Source organism: Paralichthys olivaceus, chromosome 23 (genome assembly GCF_024713975.1).
Source record: "Paralichthys olivaceus isolate ysfri-2021 chromosome 23, ASM2471397v2, whole genome shotgun sequence".
NCBI classification, from domain to species: domain Eukaryota; kingdom Metazoa; phylum Chordata; class Actinopteri; order Pleuronectiformes; family Paralichthyidae; genus Paralichthys; species Paralichthys olivaceus.
Genome location: NC_091115.1, coordinates 2,726,125 through 2,749,220, shown reverse-complemented (window position 1 = coordinate 2,749,220; position 23,096 = coordinate 2,726,125). Strand labels below are relative to the sequence as shown.

The following is a 23,096-nucleotide window of genomic DNA, read 5'->3' as shown; positions in this document are numbered from 1 at the left end:
ACTATTGCATATTTACACGTCTACATGCTGCTTTAAAGACTCACTAGATCAAAAAATTTGTAATTTTCCACAGCTGAGAATAGTCCTCAACAAAAACCCTCTGACCCACAGAAGATGAAAGTGTATATTTATGACCTGCTGTCAAATATTTATATACTTTATAAGAATAGCTCTTTTTGTTGTCCAAAACCTATTGAGATTATATCAGTGAGCCACGCTGTTGTACTGGATGTTGCCCAAAATACTTACTAACTCCATCACTGAAAATAGTCCCGAACAAAAAGTTGTTATCGGCTTTTCAATGTACAACCTTGAAATCATAGGTCAGTGCGACACCACTGCGTTACTGTGACTCTGATGCAGCTGTTTGCGGCAGGTAGAGCCTGAGCGACACTTGTCTTTAATCTTGGCGGAGGTCTTGAGCGGATGCGACACGTTGCTGTACAAGCAACACTTCTGCTGCTCATGACAGATTTACAGAATTAGCTGCTTCCAATCGTTCATCTTGAGGTCAAGAAGTCACCTCACTCCCTCTGCCATGTTTCTTGCAATGACCTGTTTTGTCTGTTGTGGTTTTGAGATGAAGCATCTGCAGTGCATTTTGCCTGGAGGCACCGATGCAAAGAGAAGTGAGCGGCCTCATCGTGTTTTTTGTGAGAGCATTGCATGGTGGTACTTTCCCAGCAGAGGTGTAACCTGCTGCAGTGTGAGCAGGATGTGGTGACTGAAGACAGAGGCAGATACAGGAGGGGATCTTCTCTAACCAGCTCCGTTGTTATTTAAAGTTCCTGCAATGTTCTTTCCCCCTGTGTTCCCCCGGCGAGCTGCTGCTGACACCTGTCACGTGAAGCTGGAGCGAATAAACAGCATTTCATGACAGCTCTGACAAGATTAAGGCACTTTGGGTTTTTTTAGGGGAAATAGCCGCGTCTAACCAGAAATGAAATTCTAATGAAAATGTTTCTCAGGGGGGAAAAAGGCAGTGAATCGTAATTATTATTAATATCATTAGTATTTTTTATTAGTTGTAGTAGTAGTAGTTGTAGTAGGGTTAGTATTAGTATTGTGTGAGACCTTTATTTACCTGCTAACAACTAGTTTTACCATCTAGTCTCATTCATTATGTCGTGTATTATTGCTCTTTCTGTGTTTATCACAGGAGCATCTGTAATAAAGCATAGAGGTGGATTTGAGTCAGGCTTGACGAGGGCAGAACAGTGAGGAGGGAATCTTCGATGGTCAATTGGCGAAGCCCCCTGTTGCTGTGGGAACATCTGCTTTCTCTGTTTTGACATGACAAGCTTCTTAATATAGCAGGATGCACCATCGAAGGGCACATACAGGAGGGTCGGTGCTCGTCCAGACCATGGGAGTCAATGTGGAAAACTAGAAACCGGCGGCTCTATAGTGGAGAACCTCCCACAACCACTCTGCTGTTTCACATTCTTCACAAAGATGGAGATTAGAGCTTTTTAAGTAGCTGCCCTTTCACATAATGGTCCCATCTCTCCTCTGTGCCACGTCAGTTTTATTAAATTATTATGAATTCAAAGAGAGCTAGCCAGAATACATATTTTATTAGGCAGAGAAAATACTGTTCAGAAGAAGGGAAACACCAAAAATAAATTTCTGTCATACATCGATTCCTCTCACATGGCGTAGGAAGGTCACTAGTACAGCAAAGAGAAACGTAACATCGTCAATCTACGTGTGGACAAACTCCTGGTCAGAGGAGGTTAGATGGAAACTGCAGCGTGACACGGCTCAGGCGTTATCTGAGCAGAGCATGATGTCCTCCTGTAAGCACGACTGAGGCAGCTCTTCAGTCGCCACACTATGGAAACAAAGAGAGACGAGAGAGGCAGGTGGCACTGTAGTGGAGGGAGCACTTCTCCTTTGCTTGTGGCCGGGCAAATCAGCAAAACATGAGGTGTCGGATGAGTGACGTCGGCCAAAAAAGGTGGGAGGTACATGAAGGAGGTTGAATAAAGAGAGATGAGCTCGGAGAGGGGCCTTGGCACAGCCGAGCGATTAAAATCTCCTGAAAGAGGCAGAGAGGGAAGGCAGCGGGAGTCGGCTTTTGGCAGCTTGTTCTTACCGGAGCTCGGTGGACCGGCCGGGGCAGATAGGGCCATTTTTTTTCTCCCCCCCTCATGTGAAACCAGAGCAACAACGAGGCGGGAAACCCTCCCTCGCTTTTGACCCCTAACACACACGCGGTACATGCACACGAAAGCACACACACACATCCAGCCCCTTCAGACGTTCAACGTGACACAATCAGACTAGTACACAAACATGCAGACTTATACAAAGGCAGAACTTTACAAAGTCATGCAGATGGAATGTTTTGATATTCCTGTAACTGAGTCTGACTCAAACATCTTTGTCCGGCTGGCCTGAAGTCTATTTTCATCAGGAGGTCTTTTTTAGAGAACTATACTGCAGTTGAGTCTACGCCATCATCAGCAAGTGTGCTCGTGGAAAATGTAACCACATCAGTCTCTTCGATAGGAAAAGAAAAAAGGGGCTAAGCTGAATACAAGTACGTCAGAAATCTGGTATTTTTCACTCGTCTATTTTAAAATTCTACATGAGAACCCGTCCCTGTTTCTCAAGGAGGAGGTAGCCTGATTCACAAGACTTCAAATAACTTCTCAAGACTTCTCAAAATATCCCTTGAACACACTGGAAAGGGCATCCTGAGTACCGCCACCGCATAGATGAGTATTTTATGTTAAGTCTTTAAGGAATAGTTTGACATTTTAGGAAATATGCGCTTATTTGCAGTCAAGTTGATGTTGAGGAGATTGAACCCACTCTCATGAATAACTTGTACATATAAGGTTGCAGTCTGCAGATATTAGGAATGATCATTAGTGAACAATCTCACAAATTGACTTAATGTATTTGTTTCTGTTTAATTCAGCCCTTCTTATCCAAGGGTACTTTGAAAACATAATAATACATTTTTCCCATGAGACAGAGTCAGTCCAGCTGTTTCCTTCTATTTGCAGTTGTTAGCTAAATGGCTGCAGCTGCACACTCTTGAAAGTGGCACCAACCTTCATATCTGACTTATCATAAACAAGCTGATTCCCCGAAATGTAAAACTATTCCTTTAAAAGCATCTAAACTGAAAGATTTACAACTAACACGTTTGTCATTGATTAAAAGTTTTTTTTTTTTACAGTCAAATCACAAAATATTCCACTGAATTCCACTTTAAATAACTATAATGGTTTTTTTCCCTTTTGGAGAGCATCAGTGCACCTGAGCTCAGCCGAGGAATCGGTCTGAATACATAGAATAACAAAGAATGATTAGACTCACAGAAGTCGGATCGGCTCATAACTGCAGGCCATCATCCGCTCTGTGAACTAGACTAAATCAATAGAAGAGATAATCATGGTGAATGTCTCCACTCGACAAACACGATGATGTAAACTCAAGGACGACGGCGGCGGCGGCGAATGCTCGTCCGTGCTCGGGCAGCGTGAGGCACTGTCATCAGATGGTCCAGACAAAAAACTAAAATGGCATCGTGCCACATTGCTGCGACCGGTCGGGACTCGAGGAAGCGATCGCCGCCGTTCGAGGTCCGGGCTCACAGGTTCTCATTGGTGTCGTGCTGGCACTGGCTGTCGATGGAGGGGTTCAGGAAGGGCAGCTCCTCGCCACATCCCTGCAGCTTCAGGACCTGGCTGCTCAGGTCCAAGCAGCACTGTGAGAGGAAATATCATTTTTACTCTAACATGACAACTGAAACTCATTAGTTCCTGTGTTAACCAACTAAAACCAAACTTACTGGGAAAAACACTGCAACACACAAGATCCACCTAAAGTGCCCAACAGGGGGCGATCGAGATCCTTTGGCTTCACTTTTAAGGAGCCGTCACATCATCTGTCTTTCTATTCCATGGCGTCAATTATAATTAATTACTAAGTTGGTTATGAAAGTTAGGAGCTCGGAGGAAAATGTTTTTCGTACATTACAACATCCTTTAGGGCTAATTTACAAAATGAGCACGCGGGTTCATTTCTTATCCTCCACTCCCCACTCTAATTAACATTAGCATGCGCAGCACTGGTGTTAAAGAGAGCACTAACTTCAGTTTGCCAGATAGTCTCTTCGGGGGGGTTTAAATTGCATTTCTCAAATGTGAAGATTGAAGATTTCTCATCGTCCTCAATTCGCTCTTATCTGGGTTCTACATGCACAGCAGGCTGCAGATGGAAAGTAGCACTACCCGGCCTTTGCCGTATAACACCACTTACAGCACATCTTTGTACTTGTTCCCTCCATCATCTGCCATTAAATCTTCATTTTTCCATCAGCATTTATTTTTCCCTTTTTCCTATTCAAAGCCATGTGTTCATTTCGGTGTAGCTCTTTTTATGAACGAAAAACACACATCATATATATTATTATTATTATATTAGCAAAGCAAATGAGAAACCTACTTTGAGTTCCAGCAGAGTCTGAAGACCCAGGCACAGCTCAAACGCCTCATCCTCTGAAAGTGGTAAAAGAAGAAAGATTAGGGCAGAGACTGAGGAAAGCAAGAAACAGAATCACTCTGGTTCCCATTCATCAACACCCTCGTGTGAACATTTGCTTCACAACCAGGTGAAACGAGTAAATTATTCCATCTTGCACTAACAAGCCCTGATAAGCATATGTACGTGCGAGGACGTGTGTGAGTTCTGTAGCATCAAAGTGAGAGTTTTGGAGCAGAGTGAGAATTAAATATGCATGAAGGAGTCAGGCGCTGGGTTCAGACGTTGAATTAAAGTCATTCTTTACTGGTGAGGAGATTGAGGAGGAGATCCAGGATGTTTTTGAGCAGTTGTTGTTCAGTAATACAACTAAAAGACGCTCCTGGCATCAACAGAGCTGTTATAACACACAGGAGCTGTTTGTTATAACCCCTGCTACTGCTGCCACTGCTGCTGTGCTGCCTTCATGGTTCTCACTCGTCAAATGAAATCTGATTTACTGACGTGATCAGTCAGTTGAAGGGAAAGTGTCCTTAAAAGGAAATCATCAACTTTTTTTTTTTTTTTTTGTACCCGAGACAAAAATAAACTGTGGTTTTCACATCCAGAGAAGGAAAGTGATGCAAAGAGACTGAGATTAATCAGATTCCTTCTCATGCTCAGGACTTTTATAACTGACAACACTTTATCTGCGTTTGATTTTAGTTTTTAGACGAGTTCCTGAGCAGGATTCTCTGCTCATGATGTTTGTTGGCAAATTGTTTGTTTTGTGGTGACGGTCGAGTTTTCATGACTCACACGATCTTTATCGATCGACCTGGTTTAACTTATTCTTGTCGATCTGGCTGTTGTTTTATTTATTGCTAATTTCTGCCCGGGTGTTTTGAGAGAACACGAGTAGCGTCAAGTGCAGAGACGACCACGTGTCCAACTCATAATCTCTTTTAATTCAATCTCTGCAGAAGTAACACAGCAGAAGAACTCGCATGTCGTTCGTTTTGACTTTGAGAAATAACCTTAAAGGTTGCGTTTGCAAATTAGCACGTTAATAAAGTTAATAAATCTAGCTGCAGTTCAACTTTTAGTAAATGAATTACCCTAAAATATGGTTTAAATATTCACACTCTGCAGGCGGTGCTAGCATTCGCTCTATATTTGTACTTTTAAAGTGAGATGTCTCAACAACTGTGTGATGGATTGCCATGAAATTGGGTATAAATATCCACGGTGCCCAGAGGATAAATCCCCATAACTTTGATAATCTACTGATTTAAATTTAGCGCCACCAGCTGGTCACAGTTTTCACTTACAGGGCAAAATATCTAGTAAATGGATTGGAACTAAATTTAGTCCACGTGGTCATGGCTGCCAGACGAGAAGTACTTCTGACTTCATCATCCCCTGACTTTCTCTTTGCATGGATGGATTTTTAAAAGGAGAATTGGTGCCTCATCATTCGGTGATGATTTAATTTATCCAATACTAACTTAAGACGTAATCCCTGCATCATTCCTCTCACAGTGTGATCTTATATTCTTACCTTTGACATAAGCTGAACACTGGACCGTCTGTCTGCCGAGCTGCAGCTGCAGATCCGTCACTGAGCCGCTCAAACCACAGGGTGAACCGTCCTGAATGGGCACCAATCTAATAACACACGGAAATACACAGTCACATAAAACTATATCTTCAATCGTTCAAATACTTTTGGTTCTTTTCATTTGATTAGATTCAGTATTTCTCAGAAATATAGTTCCTCTTCTCCATCACTTTGTCTTTTGTGCCGCTGAGAATTTATTAGCCCTGATCCTGAAGACTATTATTGCAGCTTTTACTATTCACCTGTTTCCTTTAGAGCTGATCTGAAATTAGGGCGAGAACAATACGTCTCATCCTTTTCACACTCTGATCTGACGACGGAGCTTTATTAGGCATTTAAATGTCTCTTTTTAAAGACGAAGGTGATGTCAGGTCTTTAAGCATCTGGAAAAATAACTAAATTAAAAGCTTACAAGCTGCAATGATCCAGTTTCTCCTCAAATTGTCTTTCCATCCAGTCCCTATCCTTTTGTCTTTATATAGTTCCTTGTTTTTATGCTCTAGTGCTTTGATTGATTTGTCCAAACTGCTTGAACATATTAATAGATAATAGGTTACAGCAGGTCATGTATGTGTTTCTTACCCCAGCCTCTGGCAGCAGGAGGTGGAGATGTGGTTGTGTTGGCTGCCGGTGTTGATGGATGCGTTGACTTCGGTCTCGCAGCACTGTGGGGAAGACAGAGGGGATTTCGGTGTCACAGGGGGATTTTCCACTTCTGTCTGTCCCCACCGCACACGTGGAAACAATCATTCACCTACAGCACATGAACACAACACTGGGGAGCCGCTAAAACCCACTGATATCTTTTCTTTTTAATTAATCCTCTTTGTGAAACTGCCCAACGAAAAAAAAAACTGTCCAAATCAACGCTCAATCAACGGAGTATTTCCAAGCAAGCTCTTGTTTTAGCTCTTGTTTTTAAATCAGATGTTATTTCGTGTGTTTAACTTCCTCCGTACTGATTCTGCCCTGGAGTTTTAAATCAGTCGATGCTGCAGGTGTTTGGTTGAGCAGCCCAACACTTAATAGTCAAGTTAAAAAAAATAAACCAACGAGGGTATCCATCACGGATCACGAGTTGTTTTTGTGATTGTTTTTGCCGATGTGTCAAGTTCATGTTGCTGACTCACATTTCCCGACAGGATTTCTGTAGTTACTTTAGTGCACTTTGATTTTTCAGAGTTAATGATCTCGCATGCACCACCAGAGCCTGAAATATCGACCGTGTGAGTCATACTGTACATTCACATTCAACTTGTTAGTCGAGCAAACAATTCCACGCACTAGATGTGATTAAAAAGTCAATCGGCTCCACCAAGCATTGTAGCGTCTTTCAGCTCGTTGTTTTCAAATCTGCGTTCTCCTTTGGGTCCTGCTCCACCCCGCAGAAATATTTTAGGGAAATTGGTTGAGTAGTTTTTTTTTGCATAATCCTCCTAAGCAACTACATTCGGTATTCTTACATTTCTCTGGGACTCAAGTTAGATTATTGTAGTTGAAATGCTAACAGGCTGTTTGTCCCAGTTTCCACTGACATTTCTTTTCTTCTGCTGCTGCGTCTCCCGGCTGCTCGGCTGCCCGCGGGGCACTTCGTGTCACAAAGACATGGTTCAGCTTTTGTGCAGCAGATTTGCAGTGGTGAACTCGAGTCTGTTGCTGTGCCCTCTCTGTTCAGCGTCCTCTTAGCTGACGTCATGCGACACAGAGTTACAAGCAGAAAACATGTTTGTGGGAAAATAAATATAGGAAGGATGAGGAATGTATACAGAACATATGGCCGCTCTGCATGTGAGATAAGCAGTATGCTCGCACCGACCCCACACTGTTAACTGCCGATTAGACCACGCATGGATTTTTCCACTATTGAGTCAAATACGTCTGCAGCTACTTTAAAGTCTTTCGTTGCCAACTGCTGTCAGATAAACTACAACCACAGCCGCACCAACGTTCTTACAGTCTAAATACGTATTTGGGGACGTAATCATTTCATTGTTTCAGTATTTCCATGCAGGTTTCAGCTTCTCAAATGTGAATGTGATATAAATTGAACCAGTAATCATCAGTGAATAGATGCAGGGCATGTTTATTTACCTCTGACATGGAGGTTATGTTTCAATTTGCTTTTGATAGAATCGATTTCCATGAAACGTGATGTGAGGATGTGGTCACCACTTTCTATATCACAGGCCGTTTTAAAACCTTCTCAGAGCGTAATCCATGGATCTTGATGAAAAATATCAGGCATGTTTCGGGGACCAATATTTATGAGTGTGAACGAACAGGATCCACTGAATTTAACATCTTTTAAAAAATATTTTGGATTAAAATCAGGGGGCAGAAGTTATTTTTGCTTAAATCTGATTTTTTTTTCTCCATCCAACACGTCTGTAGATCTTTCTCTTCCATGTCATCACCGTCATCAATCAATATCTTGACCCCAGAATATTTCCCCCCTTGGACATGAATCACCAACAGTTTCCATGAGCCGTGTTTTGATCCTTCGCTCTCTGCACAGACCGAGCTGAGCCCTCATTGTCCTCACAGGCACGCTGGCTTATCAGCAGGCCCACAAACCTGCTCCTTTGTCTCAGTCCCTGTGGTGCAGAAAAAAAAAAAACTCTCTCTCTCTCTCCGTGAAATTTAAAAATAGCAGCAGAATGAGTAACTGAGGAACACTTTGCATTTAACAAGTTGATGATAAAACCGAGCAAAGTGCAATGAGTAATAGGGTGAAATGCTGAATCTAGTAGAAACGTGGACCATGTTCATTTTAAATACACTCAGTATTCATAGAGGGGGTGTCGGGATTATTAGTGGTTCAGGAAAACCATATGCATACTCACATATACAATCTATTTATAGAGATTAGTTCATTTTGATTTATGAAAACAGGGTGGAACGTCAAGATTGGTGGAGAATGTGTATCGACGGGGTCTTTGGTTAAATGAAGGCGTTAATAAGTTATATGAGCACAACGGTGAAGTTTCTGTATCATCTCTTGTTTTGATCTTTGATAGAGTGGAGACAGACAGGCAGAGCTCAGTTAACACGACGCACTACCTTGCACTGAACCACCAGAGCCGTGAGGAGGGTTGACCTCTCCGTGCCCTCGCTCTTCTCGGCCGTCGGTCTGGCTCCAGCCTCGCTGCTGTCGTCCTCCTCGTCCGACCGTAGGCTCCTCTCGCTCTCCTCCAGAGACTCCCTCTCCTCCAGAGACTCCCTCTCCTCCGTGGAGTCGTCGGCCGTGCTCTCGCTCCTCTCCTCGACGTCGGCGGGCCCGTCCTTGTTGTCGGCCAGTGGGGAGCGGACCCTGCCGCTGGTGTCCCGGGCCTCGCTCTTGAGCCGCGTGATGTTTCCCTCCAGCAGACGACGCTGCACGATGCTGTGAGGTTGCTGCAGAGGGGAGACATTAAGAGAATGAGTGACAGGTGTGAGGTTTTCTCAGGGACATGTTAAGATAGAAATTGAGTTCGGCGATGGCGAAGGAGCAGATGCTGGTCTTGTCTGTGTTGTGTTTTTGGTAAAGGCTTAATTCATCTCAGAAATTCAGGTTGGATGATTGTGCTGTTGTTTAAATTTACCTCAAAAAGCTTGAAAAATGAATCTCGGGGTTAAAACATGACATTTGAGGATCACCTGGGCCAGATCATCTTGTTCAGCGGATGTTTTCTACCGACGTCTGATCTCTGATCGACCAAATGACTAACGTTTGATCAAATGATATCAGAAGATTATTCGTACACTGCAAATTATATTTAATTGCAGCTGTACGCATATTCTTGGCTATGCAGTTCTTTACTAACACTCGGTTAACTATGTGAGGTTTCATGTGATTAGAGCCAATGTGTGTTGAAGGACAGGCAGCATCTCCCTGACATGGTTAAAAGATAAATATTTAAAGTTATATTATCCTGACAGACTGTTAGAGATGACAAGTGACGCACTATGATCTCAGTTTCATTTAATCAAGAAAAATAAAGGTTTATAGGTCACACTGTAAGAAAAATGTCAGCTTAACTCTTGGGGATTCAGATAATCTTCACTGTCAGAAAATTATCACCACAGAGAAATTCTAACACTGGGCTTTAGTGTAAATCCAGCCTGCACACAAAATATATATATTTATTTATGTTTTACATTTTGATGTTTAAGATATTTATAGGGTAAGATTTTGCGAAACGTACTGATTCATAGGATGGTTCATCGGAACGAGATGTGGAGTTTAGTAATATAGAGAAATCATTCTGAAAAGTAATTTTCAGATGATGGTACTTTATCTGATATTACATGTTGTGAACATGTTTGAGAGCTTCATATTTGCTGGTTTCATGAGCCTGTAGAATTGTTCTGATTTAAAGTTATATGTTTTTCTATAGCTATTGTCTGTGGTGGGGACGTGGGATCAGTTTTAGATGGGAGGTTCAGTTGTGTAAGATTGTGTAAAACTCTTTCTAGACAAGTTATAGAAGCAGATCTTAAAGCAAACGTTATCCCACTGTAGCAAATAGATGAGGTTTTAAATACAGAAGCTAGTGTGGCTCATATTTAACACTGCATAGCTCTGAGACTTGTTTCCTTCTCATCCTGTTTCTTTTGCTTCCACACAAATAGCACAGACAGATTTAAATTGCTAACACGAAACCTAAAAAATTATGACATCTTTCCAAAGGCCGAGCAGGCGACTCAATACACAGAGCTTTATAGAAACACAGTGACTTTACAAAGTGTTTTTACAGCTACAGAAACACTTTCAACATGATACTGATTCAAACAGATATATATTTAATGCTGTTTTCACTGTTTCAAAACAACATGTGGCCAGTGGCTGTGGTCGCTGGACCATATAACATAGCAAATTATATTTAAGCTGCCTGTTCCTCCATAATTACATTGCTGCTCCACCAGAGTCTGCGTTCAGACAGCACAGTTTGAAAAGAGCAGGTCAACCAACACCAGCAGAGTCACTGCGTTAATAAAACACGAAGCATTCGCTTTCCTCTCAAGGTTCCTCCGACGCTGAAATCACCAGGATGTTAGGAGATATTGAACCAACGTGTATCATGAAAAAACAATTAGATAATCAAAAATGGGGGTATAAAATATTGTACTATGTATATTTGTACTGAGTTTGTGCTACTAGCTTACTACTAGTTAGTTAGCAGGAAGCTATGTCATGTCTTTGGCTCTATTTAACCATTTTCAGATATTTTGAATCAGGAAAATGTCCGTACTTCAGTGCAGGTCTGAACGCAGCTTACGATTGATCTTGCAGGAGTTGTGTCTTCACCAAATTAAACGTGAACCTCTCCTCTGAGGCGCTGGAACAACTGACTTGGATGTTCATTGTGTCAGCCAACGCTGGCATCTAAAGGGCTGTAAAGTCACAGTTTAAGTATCCTGGGGGCGAATGCCAGTCTCGTAAAGGACAATCCCATCTGCCCACCTGTCGCTTTCTTGATACCATCAACAAGCTGCCTGTGCCTGCAGACACTTTTATAGAAATTGGTTTGTCTACATACTTCACATCGTTCCTGGCTGCAGAAAAAAACTGTTAAATGTTCCCGGTGGAGCTACTGTTATTGTCAGTGATGGCACAGACTGGAGAGCTCTTTCTTGGTGATTCTGCGCCGTGTGTTTTACCGTCGACGTCCTCGAGGCAACATAAAATGGGCCATTATGGCCTCACTTCTTCGAGCATGATATTGTGGCTGAATTGAGATATTTTTGAGCGCTCTGGACGTGTGATTTGTTTTTAGATGACTCATTCTGGATGATAGCGTTGTGCCTTGTTACAAAGGACGCTAAGACCCAGGATTCTTTTGGAGGCTCTGTAGCAGAGTTGGTGCTTTTTCAAATGAAAATATAGTTCAGTTTTGTGTGGATGTAGCTAAAATCAACGGCTGATTACAAGCGCTGACCTTCTGATGTGTATACATGCAGATTCCATCTCGCAGGCGCCATTGTCCCATGACCTCCATTAAGAGGAAGCTCAAGAGAAAACGAGATTGAAAAGAATCAGCCCCTGTGATTCTGTTCCCTATTTTTTAAATTTATTTTCCTTTCCACACTACTGCTCATTAAATGATCTTCTGCTCTATTAAACATGTGCACAGCGATCACTAGATTCCGCTGATAGAAACATATTCCTGGCTGGAATGAGGAATGAAGACGAGGACGGGCGGGCACGCAAGACGAGGAGCAGAGAAAGAATATGGTGAGAGAAGAATAAATAAGAAAAAGCCTGGGATCTGTAACATCACTGTGGCTGTAATAACACCTCCTCATGCCTGGTCATGTCCTTAGTGTCTGTGGCCTCGCTCTGTGTTATCTGCCATTATGTTTCAATGGGACCTCGTATCACTCATCCGTCTGTGGATCTGAAAATCCATCCGACACCTCGACAGGTTGTCAAAGAGCCTTTTTCTTTTTTTCTTTTTATGGTACTTGGTTCTTTTTGGTAAAAAGAGGAATTAGGTTTCTAAATTTCTGTAGATTGTTCACAGGCCTCTCTCTCCCTCCCTCCCTCTCTTTCTCTCTCACTCTCTATCTCTGTCGACCAGTCTCCTCTTTTGGCTGCAAAACAACAGCACTTCAAACTACAGTAATCACCACCCGTGTCACTGAGTTCGATTGAGTCCATTTGTTCCTCTCCGAGCTCCAGCTGTGGCAGAGTAGTGCTTAGCTGAGTTATAAACAGACTGATGATGGCCTCTTCCTCTCTCCTCTTTTCATCCCTCCTTCTCTTCTCCGTTATATCCTTTCTTTCTTCAAATATTCCCTTTTTTTGCCTTGTTTTTCCTCTCCTCTTTTTCCTCCATTACCTTCCATTTCCTCTTTTCTTCTACGCCTGCCATTATCTTCCTTTCCCCTTTCCTTTATTCCTTTCCTCATATACTTTCTTTCTCTTCTTTTCTCCCTTTTCTTCATCACCATTTACCTCTTCCTTTCCTCAACACCTCCTATTCTCTTCACCTTTCCTTCATATCCTTATATCATATATCATATCCTTCTGTCCTCATATACTTCCTCTCTTATTTCCCTTGGTCCTGTCCTCTTTCTCCTTTCATCGCCTCTCATACCTCCCCTCCCCTCCACCTTTCATTTTCCTTTTCTGTTCTTATCTCTCCTCCTGTCTTTCATTGCATCAATAGCAGAAAGTAATTCTTCCTTTCATTGATCCGTTCTTTAAACGTAAAGGAACCCAAACCCTGAGTCTAAGATAAGCTTAAAGTAATCCTGGAGGTAATTCCCCCAAAAATAACAAATTGAATGTGTTCTTTCCTGACCCACATCCTTCCACCAAGTTTCCTGGAAATACTTTCAGTAGTTTTTGAGTGATCTCGCTAACAGACACACAAAACAATGAACAAACACACAAACTGGTGATAAGGTAACTTCCTTGGCTGAGGTAATTATGTCAACAGGTCGGAGAAGAGAAGGAGGCGAAGCTCAGGGATTTGATGAATCTTTCTCGTCTGAGCTCTCATCAGACTGCAGGGGAGCAAAATCTGACTGACAGTGATGAACATGATCATTTCAACCATTATTTTTCGCTCCCTGCATCCTCTGATGGTTGACATCTGTTTCTGCTGAGCTCTGACTGCTCTGGGATCAGCTCCAGAGCAAACCGTGTTAGCGACAGCGAGCTGCTGGCAGGTGGCGTTTGGTGTTGCTACCCCCCCCCCCCCCCGTGTTTTTACGTTTCAGGGGTGAATAATGTTGCACTTTGTCCGGGAGAGTTGAAGTGCAGAGCGAGAGGCACGAGGCAGGAAGACACTGTGTGAGGTGAATTACAGTCAGATAATGATCATTTCAAACTCACAGCGTCCTGTTGCTACACCTCTACCTCACAGGCATATTTGTAGATTCAGTGTGATGTGCGCTCTCCTGGGCGGTGTTGCTCAGGAGGTGGAGTGTTCATTAGGCAATTGGATGGTTCTTGGTTGGCACAGGGGTGCGAGAATGTCTAAACACCAGTTGCTCCCATGTGCATATTTATTTTACCTCCCAGCTTTTCGCGCCCTCACGGCAAAATCCATTTGATTTAAACGTTTTATTTTTTGCTAAATGGGATGATCCCCACGGTGTCAGACTTTAAACCCCCATCATAACGCGCACTTGCTGCGAGCTAAACTGTGGAAAGCCTCTGAATTAATCAGCATGTGAGACGAATTTCTTCCCCTCGTGACAGATCTCGATATTTCGACATATTCCTCACCTCGTTCCTGTGACAGCTCGTTAACGGGCCGCGACTGTGAGTTAGCATCAATCATACGAAACCTCGTGGCTTTATTGTGGTGAAATCTAATGAAGACGGCAGGCAGCCGATCCACAATGCACCCTGCTGCACACCTCTTTCTCTTTTTCATTGTTGAAGCAGCTGAGGTGGACCTGGCATCACTGACAGGTAATCTGTGTGATCAGTTTTCACAGCAGGCAGCGATGTTGGACGATGTCGATTCTGAATATTTATCCCTTCTGATTGTTTAGATTCTTCACTGCACGGTTTATGATGCTCAACACTTTTCTTTTGAGTGCGAGGCATCGGTTGCTGAGAGCATCACGCAGCAGTCAGCCAAGCATCTAACTAATGTTGATAAGTATTTTAAATGATTGCATTAACTCGTGCAGAGCCAGTGAAGCATCCTTTTTTGAGGAAACGTTTCAGTCCAGACAGAGATCAAGCTCATCTAACAGGCGACACTAAGTAAAGCTAAATTATTTCCAGCTCCTTGTGGAGGCAGCACACACTGTCCATTTAGATAACTTGGATTTGTTAAAGGAGAATGACAAAAACACAGATTACAGACAATAAACAAGATGTCCCCGGCCCTGGACTTGTATGAGCCATCATCTTTTTTTTTAATCTTTTTCTTGTCTCATCGGTTTTCATTCTGCAGTTCAAACGCTTCAGTAGGAATTGATTGGAAATTGCGTTTGTTGCTTTGACTCTGTGACTTTGAGTTGTTTCTTTTTCAAGGCCTGATTTTACTCCAGACAGAAACAGTTTCGAAACACACTTGGAGTAAAAATAGAACAGCAGCACAGAAATAGTTCAGTTTTTCTCCCATATCCTTTTTTTTTTTTTTTTTTTGCATTGAAACCTCTTGATGAAAGTGTTAGAGTAAGAAAACACAAAGAGGCTGATGAACAAGCTTTTCCTCTGCTGTTCAGATATCTCTTCATTTCTCAAGGACAGCTGTGTTCAGTCTTTATCTTCTCTCGGTAGAAGCAGACAACACGGCTCCAGAAAAGTTACCATGACCTCCATGATACTAACGGCTTGAGCGTGTCCTACTACAAATAGTTTGCAGTAGCTGGAAAGTATGAAGAGACGGACCCTGTTGTTTTGTTTCCTCAAACCCTAACTCAGAATAACGAGTGTGTATAAACTAGTGAAGTTAAATGTTAAAGGGGACTCTCCTGAGTGTTCACCGAGAAGAACACCAGCCAAGAGGACGTCAACGTAAATTATTTTTACAATTTCTCGTCTTTAAGACTGGCTCACAGACACTGTCCCTTTGTGTCTATTCTGCTGCTGATTAAACTGATTCCATTTCTGTGTTGACCCCTGAACGCTGACCAGTCCAGACCAGTCCTCTGCTGCTCAGACAGAAAGACAATGTTTGATGGCAGCACTCTTCCTCCTCCTCCTCCTCCTCTTCCTCCTCCTCCTCCTCATTCTCTCTGCCTCTTTCAGTTTCTTTTTCTCTGTGCTTTTCCTTCTGTGAGTCAGATTAGAGGTTAATTGCCATGTGGACTAATTACCAGACTGCTACAGACTCATTCAGCCGGTCACGTGAGATCTGTAATGTCCTGTTTCTCGTTCTGAGGGGACGTCCCTGGCGGCTGACTTCCTGTCGCACCCACCAGAAAGCTTCACATCTGCTTCCTGCCTTCTAATCATCTACCACTTCATTCTCCTTTAACATCTCTGCCCATCTCATCTAAATCCTCAAGTCTGCCATGAAACACAATTTGCAGAATTAACCTCCGCTTGCTCATTTTATTTTATCACATGAGATAAAACGACAGATGCCGTCTCCAGCAGCGCTGAGAGGATATTTAATGATTTGATCCAACTGTAATGAGCTGATCGCTAATTAATTATTCATTGGAAGGCGTTTAGATTTCCACTGTGTCCCCTAATGTTTACATGTCATGACATTAGTGCTGAAAACACACTGATTAACTGAGCTGCACTGTAAAATCAATTTCCAGATCAATTTTATCATTTATTACCGAATTATTAAATCTTTGATCAGTTACAATATAATGATGAAGATTCTGTCAGTGGAACAGATTTTTTCTATTCTTGCTCATTTGTGTCGCACATGTAATCTGCAATTCGAACTATTGTACATTCAAATAGATTCACCTGCTGAATACGAAAGGAATTTGAATTTTCAGGCAATTTATGCAACGTTGTTCTCCGATCAATTTAAATCTAAAAATCTAAAATGTCTCATTAGTCCATTAAATCAAAACACCAGGACTACATGCGTCACGCTTCAACCTACTGAACTAACACATCTCCACCCTCTGCCTCAGTATCATTAGGTTTTCTCCCCTCTTCTCTTGTTGGGGTTGTTGTTTGTTTTTGTCGGGTATTTTTAGCCCCCCCCCCCGTCTTCCCACACGGCAGCGAGGCAGCAGCTGAGCCGCCCTTCCACAGCTCCAGATGACACTAACCTCTCTCTAATGATAAAGCCTGCATCTCCACCGATTTAACACGGTTTGTTTTTGAGGGAAGAGGCAAAATCTCGAGAGGCCGACGATGAGCACCGAGTTACATTGTCGTGTTTGCTCTTCACTTTGAAGTGCTACTTTGCCTTCTGGGGGAAAATAAACAACCGAGTTGGACGAGTGAATCAGGATGCATAAGAATGTAAAACCCTCTTCCAGGATTAGACATACTGTGCTCCATCTGCTCCTGTAAATTCATGACTTTTTGAAAAGGACAGGAGATCTGAAGTCCACAGAATCCAGGTTTGAGGAAAGGAACGTTTCTCCACGCTGTTTGTTCTGTCTTTGGAAAACGTCTTTTGAACGGCTGACGGGGGTTTCAGCTAAAATTGGACAGAATGTTCAGTAACCCATGGATTGAAGTTGTGTTTAACACGGCACGCGGCAAATGCACCGCTCACTTGTAGTGCTCCTCCTACACCACAGTTTCTACCTTCAAGCCCAGTTCTGTAGCTTTTGATCATCCTCAGAAGTACCTGGAGACTCCAGTCTCTTGATTAGACAGGCCTTCACTCTCACACACACACACACACACACACACACACACTCATCTGGAAGAGAGGGACATGAGCAAATGGACAGCTGAGCTGCAGGGAGGAGAAGAAAGAGGCTTTGCAGCAGCAGACGAGGTGTGGGCAGTGAGATTGGACCAATATGAGATTTCTGAGGGCACACAGTGTGTCTGTCTGTGTGTTTGATTAACAAAATGTCTCTGATTTTATGACCGAAGAGCCTTTCATAAATGTTCTTATTCTGGAAATGAGTTATAGGTGTGTGATTTTCCATGTCAGTTAGTGGAGCTCACACCTCTGCCAATTATTATTATAATTGCACCAAGTTGCACGCACTCATAGATATTAGTCCCCCGACTGTGCCTGATTCTTTTAAATCAAAATCCGGATCTTTTAATGGGCCCAGGAGCCCACGCTGCATCCTTCCACCAGGTTTCATGGAAATCAGTTGTTTTTTTTAATCAAGAGCTTCAACACAGAAATCATGGTGTTGCCCTTTAAATCTTCTGATGGTGTAATTTCACTGTACAAACCGAACGTTGCAGCTTCACAGACGTGCTTCTTTCCCTCGGCTGCGTGAGTGTGTACAGTAGGAAACGGTGAGGTTACACAGCGGTTACACAATAACTCGCACCGTGTTGAGCTCAGGTGTTAATGGAACTGGCCTCAGATGTTTCCACCTCAGTCCCACAAACACACACATGCTGTTTCCTCCCCTATATTCTCTCCTGTTCGCTCGCTTTACATCCTCGCCGCATGTATCCGCTCTGAGCTCTGCACTGTGTTATATAAAACAGCAGCACTCCTCCATGCATCCTCCCTGACCCCATCTCCCGCCGTCTCTTTCCTTCCCCTCCACCGCTCTAACGCAGGAGCGGTGGATTTTGCCCTTTTCATGCTCACTGCCTCCTTCACTCTGCAGCACAACATGGCCGGAGTGATGCTGCTGCTGCTGCTGCTGCTGCTGCTGCTGTTGTTGTTGTTGTTGTTGTTGCTGCTGCTGCTGCTGCTGCTGCTGCTGCTGCTGTTGTTGTTGTTGTTGATGATGATGATGATAATTTAGGACCTCAGGCTAAAGAGCACCAAAACAAATTCACTCTTACATAATGTGACTCCACTTCTGAATACACAGTGGACAGGTGAGTGAGCAGGACAAACACGTTTTTTAACAGGAGCAAGGTGAGTTTGCAGGTAAACGTTGTCTCTGCAGAGAAGACACACGAGCGTGATGGCAATTTTCTCTCCTCTCTCAAGTCCCCAAAGCTATTATGATCACTTGTGCCATGCAAATCGCACTGTGCTCCCTGTGGCCACGTCCGCACCACGGTTCTATTCAACTACTCAGATGAGTTTGAGCTCTTTCCCTCCAGCCTGTGGGAGACATTGAATCACAAGCTGAATGTTAAACTCCTTGAATTTAAAAGAAATTTGGGGAAATCTTATCCTGGATTCATTCGCTTTGTTGTGTTTAGATGTTTGGTAACATTTGACTAATCTCTGCCGCCTGAAAGAGTCACAGAGATAACACGAGTTTAAAGTCTGCCAGCAGCTTTGATTTCAGTACAGCGAGCTTTGAGCTAAATGCTAATGTCAGCATGTTCAGAATGGCAGTGCTAGCATGTTGACGTCCACCAGGTATCGTGTTTATAATCTTAGTTCAGAGCCCTCAAAGTTCTTTAATCTAACTATTTCTGTAACAGAGGGAATACAGACGAGGACAAACTGCAACTTGCATTTATTCTCTTGCAGAAATAACTTCTTCATCTTTTGATTGTCTGATATCTCTAATCTAAAAATAACAGATCCCAAAACCAAAGCTTCACTTTGATTGATTTGTCTGACCAACAGTTAAAACCGTAAAGATTCTTAATGATGTTTAGCAGATGTTATTTTCAAGGTTCCGTAAATATGAATTAATATCAAAATGGATCATTGATGAAGAAATGAATCACTTTTCTGGTATTTAGGTGGCAAAGTATTGGATGATTGATATTTTCCTGTTTGGATTTATGGGAAAAATTTTCCCTCTGCAATGTTCAGTCCGTAAAATAAAAGTTTCCATATCGACAAACAAAAACGATACGCATGGGAAATCTTTACATCGACTACATTTATGAGCCAGTCAATAAATTGGTCTGGGTCTGATAATTAATTCTGACGATGACATGAATGTAATTTCATTGTAATCCATTGAGAAGTTGTTGATTTATTCCAGTCTGCAGAAGTAATGGACTAACATTAAATAAAACCTTTCCCGTAGCGTCACTAAAAACCTGCAATAGAGAGAGACTGTTTTTATACCTTGAGCATCTTATCATTGGCACACTGGCATTTTTAAATTATGTGTAGCTGCAGGAACGCACGGTGCATTAGGGAGGGAAGACAGACGAGAGAAAACAACATCTATCATTAGATTACAAGAAATGTAAGTCAGTGGAAGAAGAAGAAGACGAGTGGGGGGGGGTGGGTGGAATGTTTTTCTGACAGCAAATGTTGGAATTAAATGTTGGCAGACGTAAAAGCACCACAGAGGACTGCGAGTGCTGCTTCCCGGTGCCAGAGCGCGTGTGTGGAGGTTCTTGGAGAGCTCTGGGGGAGTCTGGGCAGCTGCCATCGAAGCAGAAGTGTGTCAGAGGAGAGGAAGAAACTGTTGAGATTATTACAGGGAGTTCCTCCACAGTGTGTGTGTGTGTGTGTGTGTGTGTGTGTGTGTGTGTGTGTGATGGCGTGGGTTCAGGAGGAAGACGAATTGAGGAGCTATGTGAGAGATGCTGCAGCTCAGTGAGGCGTAACCACCTTTGACTCCGCCTTCACTCCTCTGTGTGGAGAGCTCTGAATCTTTCATGAGCCTTTCAGCGACAAATTCTCTTTTTATTTATACGGTCCATTTACAGAGGGGGTTGCATTAGTGCTAAAAGCAAATGGTGGTTAAATTCATGCACTGGGAGTAAAATTGCTTCTTATGCACAAAGTTTCAGCAGCGTGAGCATTTGCTGTTTCTCTCTGTTTTATATTGTGAACTGAGTATTTTTGGATTTTGGGCTCAAAACAAGAAGCAAAGACGTCACGTGTTAGACTGGGAGAAACTGGAGGTTAGGATTTTCTTCTGTGTTTGTTTGTGAACTGAATTATCCAAACACTGCCGCGCTGATTTCCATGAAGATTTGTGAAGGGTTGGGAAATTGGATGAGGGGGCGGATCCAGATTTTTTCAACATTTGCATTGATTTCTCAATATGAATGAAAAGCAGTGTGTGCAATTTCTTACAGACGCAAATATTATTCAGCAATAATTCCGTTATTCAGTTTAATAATTTTCCAAACATTTGCTGGATCCAGATTCTCGGTTGTGATCGTTTGCTGCTTTTCTTTTTTCGTATCTGTCAGTGAAGTGAAGAACTTTTAGTTTTGGGATATTGGTCAAATAAAGCAAATCAATTAAAACACTGCCACATTTTTCACCACTTCAAATCAATTAGACTTAATAGCTTAATTAAGCCAGCAGATAATTGGCAGAAATTATGGAAATAACCAAAGTGGCAGTGACGTGGTTAAAGGTGAACTTCTCACACATCTGTTTACAGGAGAGCACTACGAGTTATGTGAATAGTCTAAGCCACGTTTGAGCCACATCCTCATGTGATGTCACACGAGTCGGCGCTGGTCGGGTCTAAAAAAAAAACTACAAGTTTGAAAAGTTCAAACATTAAAAATCCGTGGGTGTGAGATTAGAATGAACTGAACTAATCAAACCTCTGTAGCCTGTTGCTCATCTCTGCTTGAGGCTCTGGGCCACATTAGGTGTCACTGGCTTAACACAACTGAAATTCAGCTAATAGAGTTGCATTATGGGTAATGTAGGCATCAGGTTTTAACCAAAAAAGACAAAATCTCTGTTGTCCACCTTGAGTCAAACCGACGTAGCAGTGAATCAATGGAACCCTCTTCACTTAACCACCCTGAACTATTTCTGTAAACGTTTTTTCAACCTTCTCACTTGAACTCAACCTTCACGACACGACCACGCAGACAACAACGCCTCCAGACAAGTCAATCAGGACCCGGATGTCTCATTCACTAAATCCACTCACCAGGTCTTTGGACGTGCCCAGTCTCTTCAGCCCGTCCAGGGGCAGGAGGTCAGCAGAGTCCTTGTGTGAGAACTGGGTGGCCTGCTTCAGACGCCTCTGTTGGTGCAGGATGGCTTTATCCCGGATGGCGAGCTCACCTTTCTTCGCCTCGCTCATGGTCTCAGGCTACGGAGCAAAGCAGTCTGTTGTGGTGCTGTGCACAGGAGCACGGAGACTGTGAACCCTCACTCCAGCAGCAGCAGCAGCAGCAGCAGCAGTAGAGGGATCTCTCTGCAGGAAGCTAGAGACACAGAGGATGTCTGTTTGCAGATGAGGAGATAAAAACCCAAAATGCAGCTTTTTAGCTTTGCTGTTTAGATCCTTCTCATCAGGTCCTTCCCCAAAAGCATCACCCTGCAAATGTTGCCTCTTCCACCCTGGTCTGTCCTCTCTGAAATCCTGCTGTCCTGCCCTCTGGGCTTCCTCTGCTGTCTCTCTCTCTCTGTTTATTTGTAGTCCTTTGCATGTATCTGTCTGTGCAGCCTGGATGCTCCTCTCACGTAGACACGCATCCTCAACGTCAAGATCTGTTCTGTCCCCCACTGAGGCTGAGTGAGGCTGTGGGGTAGGTGTGACAGAGTGGTTTCCCCCCTCCCCTCAGTGCTGTCTGTCCTTGGATCTCTCTCTCTCTCTCTCTCTCTCTCCCTCCCTCCCTCCCTCCCTCCCTCCCTCCTCTCAAAACCCTCCCCTCTCTGATACAGACGCATGCTCACCTCCGAATACAGAGCACATTTTCACAGTTGACTCTCAAACCTGAAGACAAATCAAACATCTTTGATATTTCAAACCACAACACTACAAAAAAAAAAAAACCTTCTTCCTTAACGTATCATCACGTCGTCTGCTTTATTTAGTCTTTAAAGTGATGCTGCATCACACACACACAGACACACACATTCTGTGTATCTGATATATGGGTCCCTTGAGCAGAGATTGGCCTCGGCAGCCCCGCTGTGGAGGTGTGAGAGAGATCGCCGTGGTCTGACCCCACACAGACGATCAATCTGCACCACTGATGGCATCCATTGATTTCCTCTGCCTCCTCCCTTACAGCAGCGCCTGTCAATTAAAAAAACACTATTGCTTCCATTTATCCATCCACATTAAAAAAAAAAGTGAATATCCATCTGTGCTCCACACCTCTGATGATGATGATGATGATGATGACGATGATGACGACATATTTACACCTGTGATGATTCCAGATGTGGAAGTTTTCATGTGAAACTTTTATTTGTCTTAGAATGTAACAGGTGGCTTTTCTCATAAGTGATGGTTTCAGAGGAGAGAGCTGAAAGGAAGGAGTTTTTATTTGAGTCTATTTAGTATTTGTTATTTGAGTCCTTGTGAAGGTGGAAAATAAAATGTAAATTAAAAAAAAAAAAAAAAAGCTTGTACTGCCCCCTGCTGGTTGATGCTCCTGCACAACAGTGCTCAGTAAGTCAAAGATGCTGTGTGTTTAATTCAGATATTTTATAACCAAGGAGGGACAATCACCATCTCTGTCACATGACGAGATATTCAAACAACGTTTTTTTATGGTGTCGGATGTCTGAGTAAATATTAAGAAACTGGTGATCACCTCCGAACTTTTCATATCTAGAGCATG

General features: G+C 42.9%; 2 protein-coding genes across 2 annotated transcripts in view; one reads left to right on the top strand and one right to left on the bottom strand.

Annotated features, from left to right (window-relative positions):
* The window catches only part of itfg2 (integrin alpha FG-GAP repeat containing 2), a 41,717-nt gene that overhangs the window by 14,680 nt on the left and 3,941 nt on the right, over window positions 1-23,096 (top strand). The window lies entirely within an intron of this gene.
* On the bottom strand, window positions 1,559-22,110 carry nrip2 (nuclear receptor interacting protein 2). The gene is made up of 6 exons (XM_020104935.2): window positions 21,449-22,110; window positions 9,161-9,493; window positions 6,683-6,765; window positions 6,041-6,147; window positions 4,465-4,517; window positions 1,559-3,724 (listed from the first exon to the last, which is right to left on the bottom strand). Exons 1-6 carry the CDS (start codon window positions 21,602-21,604, stop codon window positions 3,608-3,610), a joined length of 849 nt encoding a protein of 282 aa, XP_019960494.2. The 5' UTR covers window positions 21,605-22,110; the 3' UTR covers window positions 1,559-3,607.